This window comes from Lycorma delicatula, chromosome 8 (assembly GCF_047948215.1).
Source record: "Lycorma delicatula isolate Av1 chromosome 8, ASM4794821v1, whole genome shotgun sequence".
In the NCBI taxonomy this organism is placed as follows: Eukaryota; Metazoa; Arthropoda; class Insecta; order Hemiptera; family Fulgoridae; genus Lycorma; species Lycorma delicatula.
Genome location: NC_134462.1, coordinates 98,686,509 through 98,709,422, shown reverse-complemented (window position 1 = coordinate 98,709,422; position 22,914 = coordinate 98,686,509). Strand labels below are relative to the sequence as shown.

The 22,914-nt window shown below is 31.6% G+C and overlaps 1 protein-coding gene across 1 annotated transcript in view; it reads right to left on the bottom strand.

Annotated features, from left to right (window-relative positions):
- The window catches only part of LOC142328900 (GILT-like protein 1), a 94,387-nt gene extending 74,513 nt beyond the window's left edge, over positions 1-19,874 (bottom strand). Inside the window, exon 1 of the mRNA XM_075373040.1 lies at positions 19,630-19,874. Within this exon, the coding sequence (XP_075229155.1) occupies positions 19,630-19,710 (81 nt within the window). The 5' untranslated portion in view covers positions 19,711-19,874. The remainder of the gene's footprint in view (positions 1-19,629) is intronic.
- Between the last annotated feature and the right edge of the window lie 3,040 nt (positions 19,875-22,914).

Sequence of the window (22,914 nt, the reverse complement as noted above, 5' to 3'; positions counted from 1 at the left end):
CTAATAACTTCTAATTTTTTTCATTTTTTTTTTCATTATTATTGAATTATTATTTATTGTAATTTTTTTACAATCACAGGATAATAATTGCTAATAAATCAATATATTTAAATTAAAAAAAGGAAAAGGAGAAAAAGGAAGAAAATGTTAAAACAAAAGAAAGAATAAAAAAAATTAAGAGAAGATGATGAATATAAAGAGGAAAAAAGTTAAGACCAACGAAAGAATAAAAAGATTTAAGAGGATGATGAATGTAAAGACAGAAAACATTTCTTTCTTTCTTTTATAAAGATCGGGAATGTATGCCTCGGTGTATATGTAGTTCTTGTGAGAGTCTATTTTTCAGTCACTCTGTGATTATGTAGATAAAATTTAACAGAAATTCCAGAATAATTAAATAAAACTGAACAGAAATTAAACTAGAAAATCCAAAAATAATACGATTAATTATAATTTTCAATTAATATTAAATAATCAGATGTTTCACCAAATCTATAACATATACACATATCTAATAATATCTATTAAATTACATTTCTAAAGTACATAAAATTTTATTTCACTAATAACTTCTGATTTTTTTCATTTTTCTTTTTTTTATTATTGAATAATTATTTACTGTAATTTTTTTTACAATCAGAGATTAATAAATAAAAATAAAAAAAGGAGATGAAGTTTGATTCAAACCAATATGCTTTCCTTTCTAAGATCCAAATATTTCATTAATTATAATTTCATTTGGTTATAACTGTGGAACCAATGAAAATAAATACCACTTATGTTATATCGTTGAAAAGCCCTCAATGAGGACTTATCACTGCAGTTAAGAAAAAGTACAAAATCCAATGTTTTTGGATTTTAGGCTTTTTTGGACATTTTTAGTTCATTCGATTGCAATCAAAAAGGGAGGTGCATAACTAGATGTTACAACAGTCCTAAATCCTAAATTTTAACATCCTACGGCTAATCGTTTTTGAGTTATGAGAGATACATACATACGTACAGACGTCACGCCGAAAATAGTCAAAACGGATATTTCCGTTGAAATCTGAAAACCGCAATTTTTCTCGAGCATAATACTTCCTTTACTTCGTACAAGGAAATAAAAAATAACAAACGCATATTTTTTCTTACCAGTCAAAATACAGAGTGAGCCACTTCAAACTGAATCGCTACAGACTAAACACAGTCGGGACGTCTTAACATTTTATGAATGAAACGATATAATGAAAACGTAAATTAAATTAATCATATATTTACATTAACCAAAAACATATTTACCATATTTTTACACAAGATTTTCAAAGTGAGCGCCCTAGCATTCATTTTTATGCTCCATTATATATAGTTACATTTAATGTACAGTACCAATAGACCTTAAAGCGGACAGAAAATTTAACTTTAAATGAGTGTTTATGAACGACTGATTCCTTCGGATGGAAAAGTAAAATGTAAAAAGTAAAAATGGCTTAACAAATTTTAATGGGCGAGGTATCAAAATCCTTGTCTATTAACTATTAATGAAATAGGGCTTACTGGGAAAAATTAATAAAACAAATTTTATTTCTTCTCTTCCTAATGTGTACGTTGCAATCTGTCTAAATAGTGAAAAATAAAACCCGCTCACGGTCCAATGAGATGAGGATGATATATATGACATGCAAACGAAGTGTATAGTTTTTACAGACCGACACCGATCATTCCTGAGATGTATGGTTATTTGAAGCCCACAAAGTTAATTGAACCACCAAAGTAAACCGGTATCCACTATCTCGTATTCCAATCCGTATAAAAGCAACTTTTACAGGATTTGATTTTTTTTTTTTTTTTTTTTTTTTTTTTTTTTTTTTTTTTAGACCAGGTGGGTTAAAAAAAATTTAATTTAAAAATAAAATATTTATATTTTTGAAGCTCCCACATCCACTTCCGGGTCGAAATTAAAAATCGTGTGATTTTCGTTGATAATAATCTAACTCGATAAAAGTCCTGATTAACTGATTAAAATCGATTATAATATGGGTTTTTTTTGTAACCAGGTTTTCCAATTTCTCAGGTCTTGTAAAGATTTCCAGTAATTCAGCCTTTATTTTATTAAATTACGTCTTTGTATTATTTATTTATTTATTAAATTATCTTCAAATTTAATTTTTTTTAATTATTACTTTTTAATTACTTATATACATATATACCACGAATATTATTATTATATCGTTTAATATTCTACTACTACATATTTCTGAAATCCTCCTTTCACTTATTGACATACGATATTCCCTTTAAACGAGAAACAATATTGAATTTTCAGTCTACAAAAATCTATATCTTTCACCACCATATTTATTTCTCGACTCGGTCGTACCAAACGTTCTTTTCTTAAACGTTCGGTGCTTATTTTTTCGATCAGGGTAAACGGTCTAGAATTACACCGTAAACGATCGTATATACCATATTAGGTAGTCAAACACATTATCCTACTTCCGTAGTTCGGGGAAAAAACATTCCTTACCAGCCGATTGGGACGCGAGTGCAAGAGGGCACTCACTTATTTAACCCGTAACTGATACTGTATCTATATACTTAATATAAGCGACAATCTGTCACTCGGTCTTCGCTTTCACTCTTTCCATACTCGCTGTCCCTCCACGCGTCCGATTAAAGTAGATAGCAATAAAACTGATTTTTACGAAACTCGTTGAACAAGCAGGATGTGAGAAATTAACGAGAACCCGATAGAAAAATAATTCACATTACAGTCGACCTTTTATTATTTACCTCAGCACTTCTATTTTATAAATTATTATGAAATAATACCATAATATTTCTGTTGACATTATCTAGCACGGAAATGGCTATAAGCTTTACTAGACTAACATAAAAAATTATATGTCGGTTTCATTCATGAGACTACAGAAACGAGTTTCACATTTTAAACGTGAAAATTAAATTAAATATTTATTACGTTGTACGATTAACATTTACGCCATATTTATAACATACGGTATTTTTCTTTAAAGAATTTCGCGATTCAATCTAAATAAAATATTTCGGAACAATTCTTTTTCTGAAAGTAACTATGTTCACCGTATGTCTATAGATGAACAGAACCAAGGTTTCGCTTGTAGAAACCGTATTCCGATGAGATCGAAGTAAATATATAACAGTCAATATAATCGGTTCAGTGAGGAAGGTAAAGGGAGAACCATTTCAAGCTTCACCGTTTCCTATAAGTCCGGCCTAGAATGTTTTTTTTTTCATAAAGATGTCTATGAAATTCTTTTCAGGAGTGACGACAAATATCAGGGCGCCGAAAACGTTTTTATTATGGTACCGGCATATTATTTACATTTTAAATTTTTATCGTTTTTATGATACATTAAATCACCTCTCTCTCTCTTTTTTCCTGTTTAGCCTCCGGTAACTACCGTTTAGATAATTCTTCAGAGGATGAATGAGGATGATATGTATGAGTGTAAATGAAGTGTAATCTTGTACATTCTGAGTTCGGCCATTCCTGAGATGTGTGGTTAATTGAAACCCAACCACCAAAGAACACCGGTATCCACGATCTAGTATTCAAATCCGTGTAAAAATAACTGGCTTTACTAGGACTTGAACGCTGGAACTCTCGACTTTCCAAATCAGCTGATTTGGGAAGACGCGTTAACCACTAGACCAACCCGATGGGTACATTAAATCACCTATAAAACATATATTTAAATCCTTTTACGTTTCACCAACCGGTTTAATTTTCAACTACAAAAAAGCGTTCGGTTTTTTGGCTTTGAACAAATCGTATCCACTATCCGCTAATTTGTTTGTTTCAAATCGTCATACATTTATTATCACTCGAGTGACTTAGATGTATCGTTTGATACGATCTTTTTGCAGTAGAAAGAGACATACATACGCATAACCCCTCTTTCGTGTGCTGTAGACTGTTAGAAAAATTATTTCAGCCTTAATTTAACGAACAAGAAAAGTGTGACGGAGTGGAGCAAAAGGTTAAAGCTAGCCTTCTCTTACGGGATTTTGATAATTCGAGGCCTAACCGAAGCGGTGATATTTTAACGCTAACCATTCTGTTCCCGGGGACCGTTCGGTTCTAATTAACAATACATTTGGTTTGGTGATCTATTAATTTAAAAACCTACTTACAGGTACAATCGTTAACAAACACGAAACTTAGCTGCCTATCGAATCAAGAACCGAAGCTTGATATCTAGATACTTTCATCAAAATATCATAAGAATCAACCTACCCAAGTAGGAAATATTAAAAAAACGTAGCTCTCTTTAAGAGGATCCGGTTTGAAGCTTTGTGTGGGTTTAAAGTAATAATTTCTGAGTCGCCGAATGGATTTGAGGTGCTTCCTCTAATCCGACTGAAGTCAAAGAAGTTATCGTTAAAGAGGAATTTCTGTCCCGGTACCAGATCCTGTGCACATTAGGGCCGAGCGGAAACGCTACACCGAGATGCTTAAAGGCAAGCGAGAGGCCAGCTTAGGCCGCAAACAGCCAGAAGTCTTCCTAAACAGAAAGAAGGGATTCATAAAAACATTAAAGAAATTAGAGAAGAATTTCAAACTGCCCTTCGGGGCAAGAGGTCAAATTTGAGAATTACGAACATAATGGAATCTAGTAAAGGACTGGTGTCGTAGCGCGGATGACAAGAAGGCAGTTAAAGTCATTACAGAATCTGTCGTTAGTAAAAAACTGGAGGTCAAAGTGGACCAAAAACGTAAAAGGAGGCATCGAGTCATTGTCTATAATATAAATCGTCGCCTGTCCGAGGAGGAGGTTGTGTCTCAGACGGGAGCAAAACATCGATTTGGATGACGCGACATTCAAGTCCAGTGCAGAATTTTATTAAAAACTGATAGACGTGATGCCAAAAGGTACGGGTGGCCCAAGATAAACAGAACCCAAAGCAAGCGAAGAACACATGAACAGTAAGGCAATATTCAACAAGTAAATGAAAGACAAAAACCTAATTACGTGCAATCCTCCGTCTCAAAAAGGTACTGCAGTCACATCCCGTAAATGTAACTCGTCCCGTTGGACGTTGCGTATATTCTATTGCAGTGCATCAAGAGTTCATCGACGGTTCTGGTAAACCTTGTCCTCAGGTAGCCCCGCAAATAAAAATCACAACTGGTTAGATCAGGCAGTCGTGAAGGCAAAAAATAGATCCTTTCGGAGCAGGCGTATTTACTAAATTTCATCTTTTTTTATGTTTAACTGTTAAAGAGTTATTTACGGGATCACGCACTTTATTGTCTAGCACTCTGTGTGCGTATAATAAATAGTAGTGTTTTTCGTAAGTAAACATTTTTGGTAATCCTGTTCGATAAAAATGAACGTTATGATGGAATCGATTTAGTTAAATAAAATTAAATCTTGTTGATCGGTTTTGAAACGTTTTAATCGATCATACCAAGAAATGTTTTAATCGAGAAATATTTATTATAAATATCTATACTACAGTCTAAGAACATCAAGGGATTATTTGAAAATCAAGATTAGTTTTATTTTTTGTAACTATAACTATAATTCGCACATAACGAGTAAGCAAAAATATAATAAACTTAAATATTTAAATGGTATCAACTCATGTTTCTCTCACACCTGTATAGTGCAATGTACTTAATACAAAGCATACGTTTTATTTAATAAAAAAATCATTTAAAAAAAAAACGCAATTGTTAGAGTAAACATTTTTTTGTTATAAGCGAACTCACGCGTGACATAATAAAATGAGGTTTGTTTTAAAAACATTGTTTAACTGATCATGCTCGATTAAAAGCAACTGAACAACGACTTGTTTTAATGAAATTTAAATTCGTAATTTTAAGTAAACATGTTTTTACATTTATTTTTTTTGATGTCATAATGAATTATCGGATCGCTTAATAACATCGTATTTTCGTTCTTTATTACATATTAAATGCTATCATCCGAGATGAAACGCGTGATGTTTTAACGGGGAAAAAAATTATTAAATCAGCTTAGATGTAAATTCATAAAGTAATTAAGAAAATAATTTACGATTAAATAATCAATATCAAAATAAATCTCAACTTTAAATTATTTTTTTAATTAACTTTCCGTCGTTAAATTTTTTTATTTTCATAAAATTGTTTTGAAAATTAAACATTTCATAAGAATAGAGGGGGAAAGTGGTCTAATAAAATCTGACGGAATTATTCGTGTGGAATGAAGTTCTAAAAATTTATGATATTTATGGATTGATTTCCTAGTAAAGATGTAAACAGTTCGGATAGTTGGGCATCCGGAAAATCGTAATTCGATATATCTCGTTTAAACGGTCCGATATTAATTTTCAATGACAAGTCAAGAGATATCGATAAAATTTTTTTACAACCGTAACAGCATCGGTAAAAGAAAAGTGCAAGGTATTTTAATTAAACAAATAGTGGAATTCTTGAATCACAGTTTTATACCGCCGCTTGACCGATTTGTCTTGCAAGATAAAAAATATATATTGCAACGAACGCATGAAACCAAAAAGGCTAAAAGACACCTGAAAGAAAATACAGGAAGAAAGAAAGATAAAAACTTATCGATAATGATATTCTAAAATAGATTTCCATGATAATTACATTGTTTGTATAATTTTTATTTGATCTCTTCGATAATGAAATATGATCTATAATTATTATTATGATATCTGTTCATTTCGTATTGTATATTAATTAGCTTCCGGTAGCAACATGAACATCAGTAAGTTACAGCTATGAGTTATCTATACTGCGATGATAGTATCAGTTTTAGTTTACATTTTCAGTACTCAATTTTATTACACGTATGCATACATCTCTGCAATGGATTTTACACGTTTAAATTACCTACAGTAAGAAAAAATTATGTATTTATCTTACATCAATATTTTTCCCGACTTCTAAAAATGTGATATATTCTTGTGAACTGGTTTACAGGATTTATGGACGCAATTCAAACAGGGATTTGCTAATTCAAATACTTACGTCAAAACAAGCTTCTTAATCCGGTCCAAATTTCGGAATATTATCTTACACTTATTACCGAGCTAAAAGGTCTACTCTCCGTTAAATTGTTTAAAGCGCTGTAAAGTAATAAAAAAATCAGGATCATCGATAGAAGTAATTACATGCTGGAAGTTTGTGCCCGTTTCATAACATATTGAAATTTGGGATTCCAGTTTGACCGTGAAAATTAATAAAACCATTTGCATGCTAAATATTTTAAATTGTCCAACTTTTGCAGCACAAATGTTTTCCAAGTTTTATTCTAAAGAGAATAAAGTTTTTTTGGAAAAATAGAAAAACAGGGACGTTGAAATGTACCGGTAACGTTAATATTATTCAATAAATTAGATCACCATCTACAATCAGATAATACTACTTCACATAACAATAATCTCTATTACCCCGAATGATGAGCGTACAGACTGATCCAAAATTTACGTAGACCGGAAGGTGAACAATCAGAAACTTTGTGAACCCAAAAATTTAGCGCCGTCATCGAAATAATGACTTTAAAAGTATTATCAGCGAAGCAGAGTACTGACATCAGCAATAAAAATACACTTTTAATCATTCTATATTATGTACGAGTATACTGAAATAATTTCAAGCTAAGAAATATTAAATATAAATTTCACGAAATATAACAAAGGAAAGATGAAATATTTTTTGTTTATATTATGACCGTAAAGAATGTTAACTTATAAAACATGACAAAAATGAAGCAAAGTTTCTACCTCCAAACGATCTATTTTTCAGTAAGAGACCACCATAAAGCCCCATAACAGGGAAGTATTGTGAAAACCTATTTAAAAGGGCATTGAAAAACAAAATTTTCTGGTTTAAAAAATATCGGATTAGGCCAAACCTATCTATAATTACGATCATTTAATATATGTCACAATTAATTTTAAAAGTATTCTACAGTACACCACAAGCACTCGTCTTGTCGAAAAATAATTCTTTTTGAGGTAAGAACATTTGCTAAAAATTCTATTTTTTTAGCGATTCACTGGTGAATTAAGTAGTGTAGACAACTTTGAAACTAGATTTGAAAAATATTAAATGACCTCCAAATTGTTTAATTTATTGCAACCCGATAATATTTACGCCCAACATTGTTTTTTAATGCCGTTTAAAATCATATTTCATAACCCTGCCTTTTCCATTTTTTTTTTGTCTTCAGTCATTTGACTGGTTTGATGCAGCTCTCCAAGATTCCCTATCTAGTGCTAGTCGTTTCATTTCAGTATACCCTCTACATCCTACATCCCTAACAATTTGTTTTACATATTCCAAACGTGGCCTGCCTAAACAATTTTTCCCTTCTACCTGTCCTTCCAATATTAAAGCGACTATTCCAGGATGCCTTAGTATGTAGCCTATAAGTCTGTCTCTTCTTTTAACTATATTTTTCCAAATGCTTCTTTCTAAATCAATTTGCCGCAATACCTCTTCATTTGTCACTTTATACACCCATCTGATTTTTAACATTCTCCTATAGCACCACATTTCCATTTTAATTTTTGAAATTTACCACTTCATGGAGGCCTTCTAAAAAAAAAATAGAACATCTGAGGTACGAGCATCTACTAAGTTTCATTTTTCTATGTTTAACTGTTGAAAAGTTATTAAAGGATTGCCATATTTTTTTAACACCTTTATATACACATAAAGTTAATATCACACATAAAGTTAATATCCATTAACAAAAATATTCTATATTTAAAAAGTTTTAACATTTTAAGGGAATAAGAAATTTCATACTTGCATTATAATAAATATGTTACATTTCTTTTTAATTGCTATTTAATAAAAAATATGAATAAAAAAAATGCTCAACTAATAGAACCTTACACAACCGAAAACCGCAAACAAACGGAAATTTTTTATCATATAAGGAAACACCGGAAAAATAATAATACAATTTTTTTTCCGGCTTAGTAAGAATATAAATAATTTTATTTAATCTTGTTAAATAATGAACTAGTAATTTAATACGTCCACCAGGTTTTAAAAAAATAAATAAATATTTAATTCAGTTCATAACAAAATTATACAATATATAAATTACTTTAATAACGGTAGATGTTCTACTCAATGAATAATAAGAAAGATCACTTCTCTGGAAGGATCAAGGAAAACTATTTTCTTTTTAATCTTGATCGGAGCAAAATTACAAATAAAAGAAGTGGTTATAGTTGCTAGCCGATCAGGACGTTCCAGCCCCTAGATCCCCACTGTGTTTATTATCCTCATGTTTGAGTGGATAAATAACAATTAAAGCCTGTTCACTTTTAAACTATCAATGAATTGTAATTTCTTCAGAACAGCAGTTTATTCAGCACAGGACTCGAAACTGTCTGAAGTATGCGGGTTTTAGAATAGTCGAACCCCATCTTAAAAATAGCTGGTTACATACATCCTTCGTACGAGTAAATAAGTATTTTGCACGGTTCTTGGCATTTCCAGACAAGCACCACGAGGAGGTGACCGTACTTCAATTCTCTCTCACTCTCTCCATGTTTTTAGCTTTTCTCAGCACACAGTTGACCGTGCGAGAAGTATTGATTCTACAAGTGGAGACCAACCACTTGAAACCTCTGCCCTTGAGACTTATTTACTGTCATCGAAAAAGCAACTTCAAGTGAAAACTGGAGGCGTTGGAAGTGAAGGAAAAGTTGATGGGAATATATACCGTCACCGTCTCATCTTTAAACCTAGATTTCTCATTAACTAAAAGAGATATCGAAAAAGACAGAGACCTTTTTTGTAAAAAAAATTAATTTTAAATACTCCGAGTAATTTCTGAATTCAATTTTACCGACGATTTGACCATAGTAAGGTTGAATATAGGCAAGGAACATAATACGGTTGTTGCCGCAAGCCATTAAAACGGTCACCATCTTGAAATGATGAAACATTTCTTAACGGCGATAGTCCTTATATTTGCGGGCAGATGTCTTTGGTGCCCGCATTAATATACAGAGCGTTTCATAATGTTCTTAGGAATTACAAAAATTCAGTACAAAAAAAGTATTTCACTTACCTAAATGAAAGTTGTATGAAGTGATGCAGGGACTCAAACAGTTTTTGTTAAAATCTATAAATGTTCAATATGTGATCCTCTGGTGACACGGCACATATCAACACGAAAGTCCAGCTCTTGCCAAACTCGTTCTAACATGTCATTTTCGATAGAGTTGATTGCATTGATTATGCGATCCTTTAGCTCAGCGATATCGTGCGGCATTGGTGGGTAAACACCTTATCTTTCACGTAACCCCAGAGAAAGAAATCACATGGCGTGGTCTGGTGATCTTGGTGGCCGCAGTATAACGTGTTGGTCTTCTTCAGACGCACGTCCTATCCAGCGCCGAGGTAATGTTGTGTTAAGGTACTGTCGAACCTCGTTATGAAAACGGGCAAGAAAACCATTTTGCTGGAAAATGAAGTCGTTGAGTAGCTGAGGAATAAGCCATAATTGTAACATATCCAGATATATCATGCCGGTTACTATCGTTTCCATAAAAAAGAACGGCTCATACACTGCCTCACAAGAGATCGCACAAAAAACGTTTACTTTCGGAGAATCCCGAATGTGTTCCACATAAGGGTGTGGGTTTTCAGTTCCCCAAACTCGCACGTTATGACGGTTTACTTTGCCGCTAATATGGAAAGTAACTTCATCACTGAAAATTATCTTGTTTAGAAAACCTTCATCTAATAACATCTTTTCCTGTAACTGTAAACAAAAATCGAGCCTACGTGTTTTATCTCCATCAGAAAGACGCTGGATTAATTGAAGACGGTACGGTTTGCATAATAAACGTTTACGGAGAACTCTACATACTGTTGTTTTCGGAATTCCTAATTCTCTGCCTGCAGCCGCAGTCGATTTTGACGGGCTGCAAATGAAACTTGCAAGGACACGTTCGAAATTGACTTCTGAGATTGATGGATGACCAGTTGATTTTCGCTTGCACAAGCAACCGGTTTCACTGAATTGTTTATACCATGCACGAATCGAATGTTCACTTGGTGGCTCCTTATGAAATTTCAACCGAAACGCACGTTGCACAGAAATTACTGAATTTGACAAGTGAAATTCTAACACACAAAACGACTTCTCGCTTCCCGTGGCAGCCATTTTCTCTACTGTTGACGCCTAGCGAGCAAATGTTTTACTAACTGCCTAGTATATGTAGAAAAAACTATTTGAAGTACTCTTTCGTACAGTACTTGTTTTATTCTTATGAGTGAAATAGTTTTTTTGTTAATGAATCGTCAAAACTCCGAAGAACATTATGAAACGTCCTGTATAATAAAACTTCTCATAAGCACAATAATGTAGGCAGCACAGATTTTTTTTCATTTTAACATTTTACATATACATTTTAGTATTTATATTTTAGTATAATTAATTATTTAGTATAATTTAATTTTAGTATAAAAATTAGAAAGGACTAGTTCATGAAAACTTTCAACTCAATCGGTTGAATAGTTTTTGTGTGAAAGTTTCACACTCACAGAAACCATTATATATAAATATATAAAATAGATGCATTTTATAATTATAAAAAATAATTCTTTTTAAAATAATAATCACCCAATTACCTGAAGATAACAAAAATGTTTACTTTACAATGCAAAACAAAATTGTTATTTATGGTTCTTATCGCTGATGGGACAATAAACAAACAATAAAGACAAAATTTATCTACAATATATATACAGTGGTATATAATGTACAATATATTATAACCGTAAATTGCTAACTACTTGGTTACGCGTTTAAGATGAACATGCAACAAAAATTTTATTTTGTCTAATTATTATTCAAAAACTCACAAAGACTTTTTTCTTTTTCCTGTTTAGCCTCTGGGAATTACCGTTCAGGTATTACTTCAGAGGATGAATGAGGATGATGTGTATGAGTGTAAATGAAATGTAGACTTGTACAGTCTCAGTTCGACCGTTCCTGAGATATGTGGTTAATTGAAACCCAACCCCACCAAAGAACACCGGTTTCCACGATCTAGTATTCAAATCCGTATAAGAATAACTAACTACCTTTACTAGGATTTGAACGTTGGAACTCTCGACTTCCAAATCAGCTGATTTGGGAAGACGCGTCCACCACTAGACCAACCCGGTGGGTTTCAACAACAGACTTAAATAAAAGTAAATTTATCAGAAAATCTTTTAGACCGTTACATGTGATATATTAATAATAAAAACCGAATCATAATGTCTTCTCTTACAGGTTGTTGAACGAATTATTTTACCGGTACCAAACAAAGATGTAACAGCCCATTTTTATAACTTAAAGACTTATTCAGATTTTTTTTAGTATCCATAAGTGATGCAATATGTTTTGAAAGAGGAACAAATATGCATATTTAATAACGATCCCGAGTTTAATATAATAATAAATAAAAATGAATCAAAGCAAAACCAGTTTTACAAAAGAACTCAATTTACAGGTTTTAAAATACAACGAATTAAAGGAAAATTCCATTAAATATCATGAGCACAATAATATTTTACGCTTTCTGTTAACGTTCTTGATCTAATTGTGATTAATAAACGTAAGGATTAGTTATACACCTGAGCAGTTATTGTACGATGTTCATTGGTAAAAACCCGAATGGAAGCTTTTATTATCGATATCTACTGTTTGCTTAATTTATTCAGCTGTTTATATACAAAGTTACAGTCGAATAAATAATTTAGTATACGATCGAATTAATCGGGAAAAAACAAAACAGGAAGCTATTAAAAAAATGGGAAATTAATATAATTTATTGCATTCGATTGAAATAATCTAATATAAATTATTAGCAATTTGATGAAAGGAAAAATACGATTTAAGTTCTTTTCAGAACCAAGGAGAGATCAACCGCTGTAGCAGAATGAGATAGTGCAACCATGAAACATTAAATGAAGGGTTGAAGGGCATACATGTCTGGTTACTACATACAAGAAAAAAGGATGATCCTTCGTCAAGACAGATTGAACCTAGATGATAATTACAGAATTGTGTTTAGTTCCAGGTTTTCATAATCTGGCTACAGTAACAGAAGACTTGAAGTGACGGCGATAGGACATACATACGTCATGGTGTAACTTAAATTACTATACGATAAACATCCGTATTAATATTAAAATGGGAAAAAATCTTTGCTGCCCGTAATAATATATAATATAACTTCTCATAACCAGAATAATGTAGGCAGGACAATTTTTTTTATTTTATTATTTTATATATACAGTGAAATCAACTTATTCGCGATTTCGTTATTCAATATTTTGCGATATCTTTTCTACATTCGCGACTAAAATTTTCCGTATTCGCGTACATTACATTATGTAGTAGTGACATTAAAAAAAAATAAATAAAACAAATTTAATGGCGCAGGTAGAGTATGAACGTGAAAAAGTAGAAGATACGATCCATGGAAAACGGTTAAATGTCATAGCGCTTACCAAAAGCATTGAACTATCCCATGATCATATCCAGTTTTTTATAGATGCTGATCCATCTTTGAATAGAAACTTAATCTTTAAGGGCAAAATTGAAGATGCTATCCAAGAACACCCAGAATTTCACACGGATTTAAAAATAAGAACGAGACAAGGAAAAATTACAAATTTTTGTAAATGCAATCCAAAATACTGTTTTGTAAATTTCCTTTACAGTAATTTTAGTTTTAGCGTACGTGGTGCTGTAGTGTTGTTTTCTTGACTTTTTTTTAAGGCGATTACAGAGTACGATTTGAACATGTAATACAGTTTTCTAATAGCCTACAATGCATACTGTATGTACTACAGTGAGTTTTTAAATCAAACAGTTCTGCAAGTGCTTACGAGTAAATTAGGAAAAATACTATATTTTGTTAAATATTTTTTTCGTAGTGTACCAATGTACTGTACTAAACCAGTGCTTATAATTAATTTTGCCGTTTGAATTTCATCAGTAATATCGTCCTAAGTACGCATAGTTTTGTTTTTTTCATTTTACATAGAACCTAACGATTCTTCCTTAAATGAGATTAGTTCCGTTCTATATTCGCGGTTTTCTGTATTTGCAGCATTTTTACGGTCTCTAACCTCCGCGAATAAGATTTTACTGTAATATATTTTAATATTTTTACTTCAATATATATAAATACCTTGATAAACACAGAGAATTATAATATTAATCATTTGGAAGGCGTTAATAGAAAAAAATTATGGTTAATTTAATCGAATACACGTAAGAAGGGGAATAGATCAACTTCAATTTACCAAATAATTTATGTTCTTAATTTTTTCTTTTTTTTTAATGATTCTAAATAAATTCATCATATATAAAAACGGTTACGTAATATTATTTTACCGATAATTTATATTAAATTTACAACAAAAGCATTACCAATATATACATATATACTAACTGGCCTGTCTAGCCAGAACCTGGACCCTCAAGACTCAGGTCAGTCCAGGCGAATCCCGGTGCCAACTTAGAGGGTCCTCGGGCCCTATCCCATGGGCGCGGAGCTCACTTCGCTCGCCATTCCCAATTTACCAGAAGGACCGGTGCCCTGGACACCCACAGAGCTTATTTCAGTCGCCATTCCCATCTTCCTGGAGAACTCCACCCCCTGGACCCCCGCACTGTACATTATCCTCATGGTTGTAAGAATAATACTGATAAATAATAATTATAATATTCAGGCTTATAGAAACCTGAAAAAGAAAATAAATTACAAAAGATGGAATAATAGTAATTCTTTTTTTTCTGTTTAGCCTACGGAACCGCCGTAAGGTTTACTTCAGATGATGAATAAGGATGATATGCATGAATGTAAATGAAGCGTTGTCTTGTACAGTCTCAGGTCAACCATTCCTAACCCACCGGGTTGGTCTAGTGGTGAACGCGTCTTCCCAAATCAGCTGATTTGGAAGTCGAGAGTTCCAGCGTTCAAGTCCTAGTAAAGCCAGTCCTTTTTACACGGATTTGAATACTAGATCGTGGATACCGGTGTTCTTTGGTGGTTGGGTTTCAATTAACCACACATCTCAGGAATGGTCGAACTGAGAATGTATGTACAAGACTACACTTCATTTACACTCATACATATCATCCTCATTCATCCTCTGAAGTATTATCTGAACGGTAATTACCGGAGGCTAAACAGGAAAGAAAGAAAAGAAGAAGGTCAACCATTCCTGAGATGTATAACTGCAGTTACTAGGATTTAAATCTTAGAACTCTCGACTTCGAAATCACCTGATTTGCGATGACGAGTTCACCATTAGGCCAACCCGACGGGTTAGAATAATAGTAACTACGGTAATTAAAGTACACACACTTTTGACGACGAAAAATTCATTACTTATTTCTTTGCCATGGTGCCAGAAATGTAATAATAAAGTAAAAGGATTAATCTATTTTTTCCGCAATGAATATCAATAATTCATAACTTCACTCTTCTTGGGGGCAACGAAATAATGAATATTTTTAATATCTTAACCTTCAAGGGAACTAGGGCCTCGATCGGTAGCTTAAAACCTTTTCTGGGTTAACACGAATATATCCTGAAAATTTGAAGGTAATCGGTCGGTTGGTTCTCGCGCGATGCGATAACAAACAAACAAACAGACAAATGTTATATATATACATTTCCGAATAACCACCATGATCTGTTAGATCAAGTGTACCTGATGCGTGCAAAAGTTATTCAACCTACTAACAAATATCAAGTTTGAATTTTGAAAATCGGACGGTTGTTTGCAGAGATATTATAAGAGCACCCCATTGCACCTCCCAAAACAGCGCCCCAGAGGCTCCGTTTATTACCAGTAGATGGTGATGATTGGTCTAGCCTCTCACGATGTGCTTACATACCTCACCACTCTAGCCTCACAGCCAGTCACAACGGGAAACCCAATATTATTAAATAGAAATTTTTTTAATTTATTTTTGTAATATTATTCATTCGATTGATTCGAATCATTCAGTTCAAACCCAACTCACGCAGTGATAGAGGAGTTCACAGTTCATTAAAGTTGTGCTTCAACCGGCAAACCTCCACTACATCTTTTTTCGAGTTGAAGAAATACTAAAAACCTTCTCAGTTATGCTAAGAAACATGGGTAAAAATTTGGTTGCGATTGATCGAGTAGTTTATTTGTTTATCCCGAACAAACAAAAACCCTCTTCCTCTTTATATAATAGTGTGCGTGTGTAAAACGGTAATACCTACACCTCGCGAAGGTGACAATAATTATCACTGGCTTCTATTAACATTTAACAAAAAAAATAATAATAAAATTTACAAAAAATTAATAAAACTACCAGGAAATTACATCTAATTAAAAATAAAAATCTGATTGGACTTTTTTTACAAGTGAAGTTTTAACATAAATTGTCTAAAAACAAAGTATATCACATTTTCCCTTAATATTAGAGGTCAACCTTCCAATTTAAAATTTATATAAAGAGATCAATTTCCACCTCAACGAAAAGTTGCTCGTTTTTTCCCTCTGGAAAGATTCACTCGCTAAATATTTTGGTATTGCAACCAAATGATAATGGACAGAGAAGGAAATCAACCACATCGATTATCCTACGTACGAAATTAAAATATTTATTTGTGGAATTTTATAAAATTAATAGAATTAAAGACAGAAATATTACACGGTAAATATGCGGAATTTTGTACATTCTCTTTGAGTACAGACAGAATACTGTCTGTATATAATATGAAAAGAATAATAATATTAATAATAAATAATAATAATACTGTCTTTGTATATATACAGAATAATATGCGGAGAATATTGTTTGTCTATTTTTTGTATATACTGTCTGTTAATAATGCGATATTGTACAAATATCAAACACATATTCAGAATTTGTTTGTTATTCAGGAACATATATTAAAAGATGCTTTTAATTGGCCTGATTATTTTCCAGCAAGACTTTTTGAAATTTCTAATGAACAATTTATGCAACAGATTTACATAAAAAGTGTTTAATATCTTATTTAATCAAAAATAAGACCAATTTTCACATAAATTAAAATACGTATTCCTTTAAGAAAATTTAATAGTTGATCAAATTATAAATCGGATAAAAATAATTTATCTAATTTAATTTTTTTAAATAATTTATTACGTAACATTTCATTATTGGAATATTTTAACCCGTACTTCCTTTTGATCACTTCTTTTTTTATTTAATCGATAGGATGCCTTGTCAATATAACATCATATGTATTTTACCGAATAGCACTGCTAGCACATAATTTTCTCATAAGCTTATGGTTCCGCCCTCCCCGAAAATAGCTTCTTTTTTTTCTTAGGCTTTACTTGTTATTTTATATTAAAATATATTACACTTTTAGAAATGGTAGTGTTATATTGTGTAAAATTATAAACTTTTACTTTTTAACAACCTTCGGAGGCAAATAAATAAATAAAATTTATTGTAGAACTGTATTACACAAGGATGTATGTCTTCCTTTTGTATTTTTTAGGCTAAAATATTAATCCAATTATATTTGAAAAAGTGCCTAATAGAGCACCTCGTACTGCCCTTTCAAACTCCTTAAAATTAAACCTCTAGAATCATTCACGATTATAAATTTGTTTACATAAATAAATAAATGTATTTAGACGTTAATTTTTTAAATAATTCGGTAAGATCCAACTCGAAAATGAAAGATTATAAAATGGAACTAGCCTAAGATTAACAAAATGTCCCTTTTCTTCTAACACAAAATTTGGACACTACAACACAAATATTAAACCAGAAAGGACGACAGCCACACAATCAAGAATAGAAAAAATAATTAAATAGAAAGGAAAATTTAAGAAAGATTTTTGAATCTAATGTAGTCAAAACATCGTAAGATCAATTGAAAAAATAATGGATATTAGAAACAGAATATTACGACTTTTACTAAGATTAAAAAGGATGTTAACAAAACGAATCTTTAATTATTTTTCAAAATTAAAAATAATCGGTCTTAAGAAATCGAAAAAGATCTAAAGGAATTAAATATTACAGAAAAAACTTCGGACTGATACACTTTCAAAAATAAAATAAAATAAAATATTTCAAGTTTTCGGGAAAACTAGGAGAAACAAGGGGAAGAAAATGTTCCCAAAATGAGAAACGAAATTAATGAGTGGAAGTACCGGCAGAAAATAAAACAAAATGCAAAATTGTTTTTTTAATACGATTCATAAATAGATGGTCCAAATGAAATTAAAAAAATAAGAATGTTTTATTTATTTAAATGAGTCGGACTAATTATGAAAATAAATATAAAAAGGAAAAAATAAAAACTTTATAAAAATTTTATATAAATAATTATATAAAAGCATTTTGCGCAAGTTATACGTCGATCGTTTTCCTATGAGTCATTCAAAGTTGATGAGAAAACAGAAAAATCCACCGCCCCTCATTCCATCCATCCCACATAATTTTTTACAATTATAACGAGATTTTTTCAACCATTATTAGTTTTTAATAAAACATGTTATACCTAAAATCCAAAACATTTAAAACTAAAATGTAAATTTAAATCCCATTCCAAAAGATTTAAATTTTGATCATTGTCTTTAAACGATAACCTTCAAAAAAACCTTAAGGACCTGAAAAATAATATTAGGAAAAACTAATATTTTCTTTTTTTACATCTCTTTACAAACAAAAATTTTGACAGAGTATTTTTTTTATAATGATAATATCAGTCGTGAATAAAAATTTGTGATATCCTGAGTTTTCAAACTCCAGTAAGTAAATTAAAACGTCACGAATACAGGTGACAATCTTAAATATAACTACCCGTCATTAAAAATTACAAAAAATGGATAAATAAATTAACGGAAGTCATCTTGGAAAAAATATTGCACGTAATTCAGTTCAGAATGGATTGAAATTACACCGGTATTAAAAAAGAATAAACAACCTGATAGCCACCACCAACACACACTGCAATACAGTCTACATAAAGCAAGTAAGCAAATAAAATTAGGTCGGTGGAAAATGAGTAGGCTTTCGTTTAAAAATGCACTAATTCAACATAATTACAGTAATCTCGTAGAACTAAAAACTATTACATTTGGAATGCGATTATATTCATTTTCCCGTCAATTGTAATTAAATGAAATGCAATATCATAAACATTAATAAAGATTAATAAAATAAATTATTAATATAAGCAACTCTTTAATATCGTAATTACAAACATTGAATTTTTATTTACGCAGAACAATGAAATAAAAATATTTATCACTTATTTAGAATTTTCACCAAACAATTAGATTAAAAATTAATAAAAGCGTTGGGTCAAACCATATAACTTAAGTTAAAAAGGAGGGAGGCGGTAGAAATTCTGTTAGTAAATATAAATAAATAATTGTATTAGTAAGACAAATAAATTTATTAACGATAAGAACGGACCGATTAAACATGTTTCTTTTTAACAACGTTTTTATAAAAGAAAATATAATTTGCACATTTATAAGTGTACGTATATGCATAAGTTATCTTATCCAGTTAGGTACTTTTAAACTAATATTCCATCACTAATAAACGAGAGACTGCTTACCTGAGTAGCATTCCCCAGAGACGCAGCAAAAGCACCGGAGATAAATAACAGAAAAGCGAAGACACAATTGATCTTTGCCATGTCTATTAAAGTTATAGAAGAGCAGGTCAAGAAAGCAATATTATAGAAGCGTTCGAAATTACCACGTACAAACAGACAAGAGTTCAGCGAACAAGTCCAGTTGCTACAACACAAACGTGCACGCCTCTTTCCACCACCTATAGCTAAGTCCCAGAATCGCCGAGTTCGCTTTTGTAACGGCACAACTGGTTTACGTTGATGAAGTGGGGGAAATAAATGCACGCCAACAGCCGTGGAGGGATAGTCGAAGAGAAAAGTACATTCCACGCTAAAACCTGATGAACACCCGCACTAGAGGTTAAATGACAATTTTTTTCTTTTTACCTTATTAGTTTGCAAGTCACCACCCACCTTAATTCAAATATCAAACATTGTTAAGCAAATTCTGCTTATGAACAAATCAATTTTTATAATTTTTGTTCTACTTTTGTTACTTAATTAAGACTAATTTACAGAAAGTAAACAAATATTAACAGAGAACAAAATTTATCATTGAAAGAGGTTCAATTAAAATTTTTCTAAGATGCAAAAAAATCTGTTGCTAATTTTATAGATTTTTTTTTTTCTTAAAACACTAAGTAAAGAAGAATTTTATATACTACAGGTAATCTGGTTAGTATAAAAAAATGCTACTGTCTAATTCTAATTTATTTAATGACAAATAAAAAAGAAAATATTATTGACTTTATTGTATGCACTTTTTGTATATTTACACCGTTATAAAAAAAATCACAAATCCACCAAACATTGACATCAACCTTGACATTCTTCTCACAAAAAAAGGACCTTACCTCAACTCAGTTGAACATTATGAAATATACAAACTTATAAAAGAACACAATTCAAATCCCACACATTTTAAACCACATCCTAAATGTATGTCTTGGTAAATAAAAAAAAAACCTGTCAGTAGTGAAATCAAATGAGCTAAGTGAGAATAGTAGACTAATCACTTTCTTTTTTTTGTCTTCAGTCATTTGACTGGCTTGATGCAGCTCTTCAAGGTTCCCTATCTAGTGCCAGTTGTTACATTTCAGTATACCTCCTACATCCTATACCCCTGTCAATTTGTTTTACATATTCCAAATGTTGCCTGCCTGCATAATTTTTCCCTTCTACCCGTCCCTCCAATATCTAAGCGACTATTCAAGAATGCCTTAAAATGTGCCCTATAAGTCTGTTTCTTCTTTCAACTATATTGTTCCAATGCTTGTTTCTTCATCAATTTGCCACAACACCTCTTCAATTGTCACTTTATCCAACCAACTGATTTTTAACATTCTCCTATAGCACCACATTTCAAAAGCGTCCAATCTTTTCTTCTCAGATACTCCGATCATTCAAGTTTCAGTTCCATATAAAGTTACACTCCAAACATATACTTTCAAAAATATTTTCCTGATGTATAATTTTTGATGAAAGCAAATTATATTTCTGACTGAAAGCTCGTTTCGCCTGTGCTATTCAGCATTTTATATCACTCCTGCTTCGTCCATCTTTAGTAATTCTACTTCCCAAATAACAAAATTCTTCTACCGCCATAACTTTTTCTCTTCCTATTTTTATATTCAGAGGTCCATCTACATTATTTTTACTACATTTCATTACTTTCATTTTGTTCATGTTTATTTTCATGCCGTAGTTCTTGCGTAGGACTTCATGCCATTCATTGTTTCTTCTAAATCTTTTTTAATCTCAGCTAGAATTTCTATATCATCAGAAAATCATAGCATCTTTATCTTTTCAACTTGCACTGTTACTCCAGACCAAAATTGTTTTTAACATCATTAACTGCTAGTTCTATGTAAGGATAAAGCAGTAACAGGGATAGGGAACGTCCTTGTCTGACTTCCTTTTTTATTACTGCTTCTTTCTTATGCTCTTTGATTATTACTATTGCAGTTTAGTTCCTGTAAATGCGAGCAATTCCTCTTCTATCTCTATACTTGGACCCTAAATTTTTTAAAATACTGAATATTTTATTCCATTCTACATTATCTTTTTTAAGCCTTTTCTAAGTCTATAAATGCCATGTATGTTGGTTTGCCTTTTTTTAATCTTCCTTCTACTAATAATCTGAGTGCTAAAATTGCTTCCCTTATCCCTATACTTTTCCTGAAACCAAATTGGTCTTCTCCTTTCCTCTCCTCTCAATTCTCCTATACAGAATTCTAGTTAAGATTTTTGATGGATGAGTAGTTAAGCTATTTGTTCTGTATTCATCACATAATCGCTTCCTCACCTGCACTGCACAGTAATTCTGCAGGTATCCCATCTATCCCAGGAGCCAATCTGCCATTCAAATCTTTTTAATAATCTATCAAATTCGATTTCAGTATTGTATCTCCCTTTTCATTCTCTTCAACTTCCTCTTCTTCCTCTATAACACCAGTTTCTAATTCATTTCCTCTGTGTAACTCTTTAATATATTCCACCCACCTATCAACCGTTTCTTTCGTATTATAAATCAGTGTACCATCTTTATTTAACAAATTATTAGATTTTAACTTATGTACAACAAAGTTCTCCTTAACTTTCTTGTATGCTGTGTCTGTTTTATCGATGATCATTTCTCTTTCCACTTCTGAACACTTTTCTTTAATCCACTCTTCTTTTGCTAATTTGCACTTCCTACTTACAGTATTTCTTAATTGTTGATTGTTCCTTTTACCTTCTTTATCACTAGCATTCTTATAGTTTCTACGTTCATCCATCAGCTACAATATATCCTCTGATATCAAAGGTTTTCTACCAGTTCTCTTTGTTCCGTCTAAGTTAGCGTCTACTGATTTAAAAATTTCTTTTTTAACATTCTCTCATTCTTTTTCTATATTTACCACCTTATCTTTTTTACTCAGATCTCTTGCAATGTCCTCCTCAAAAATCTTCTTTACCTCCTCTTCCTCAAGTTTCTCTAAATTCCACCGATTCATCTGACACCTTTTCTTCAGGTTTTTAAGCCCCAATCTACATTTCATTGTCACTAAATGATGGTTGCTATCGATGTCTGCTCCTGGGTATGCTTTGCAGTCAACAAGTTGATTTCTAAATCTTCGTTTAACCATGAATAATCTATCTGATACCTTGCAGTATTACCTGGCTTTTTCCATGTGTATATTCTTCTATTATGATTTTTAAACTGGGTGTTGGCAATTACTAAATTATACTTCGTGCAAAACTCAATAAGTCGGTCCCCTCTTTCAT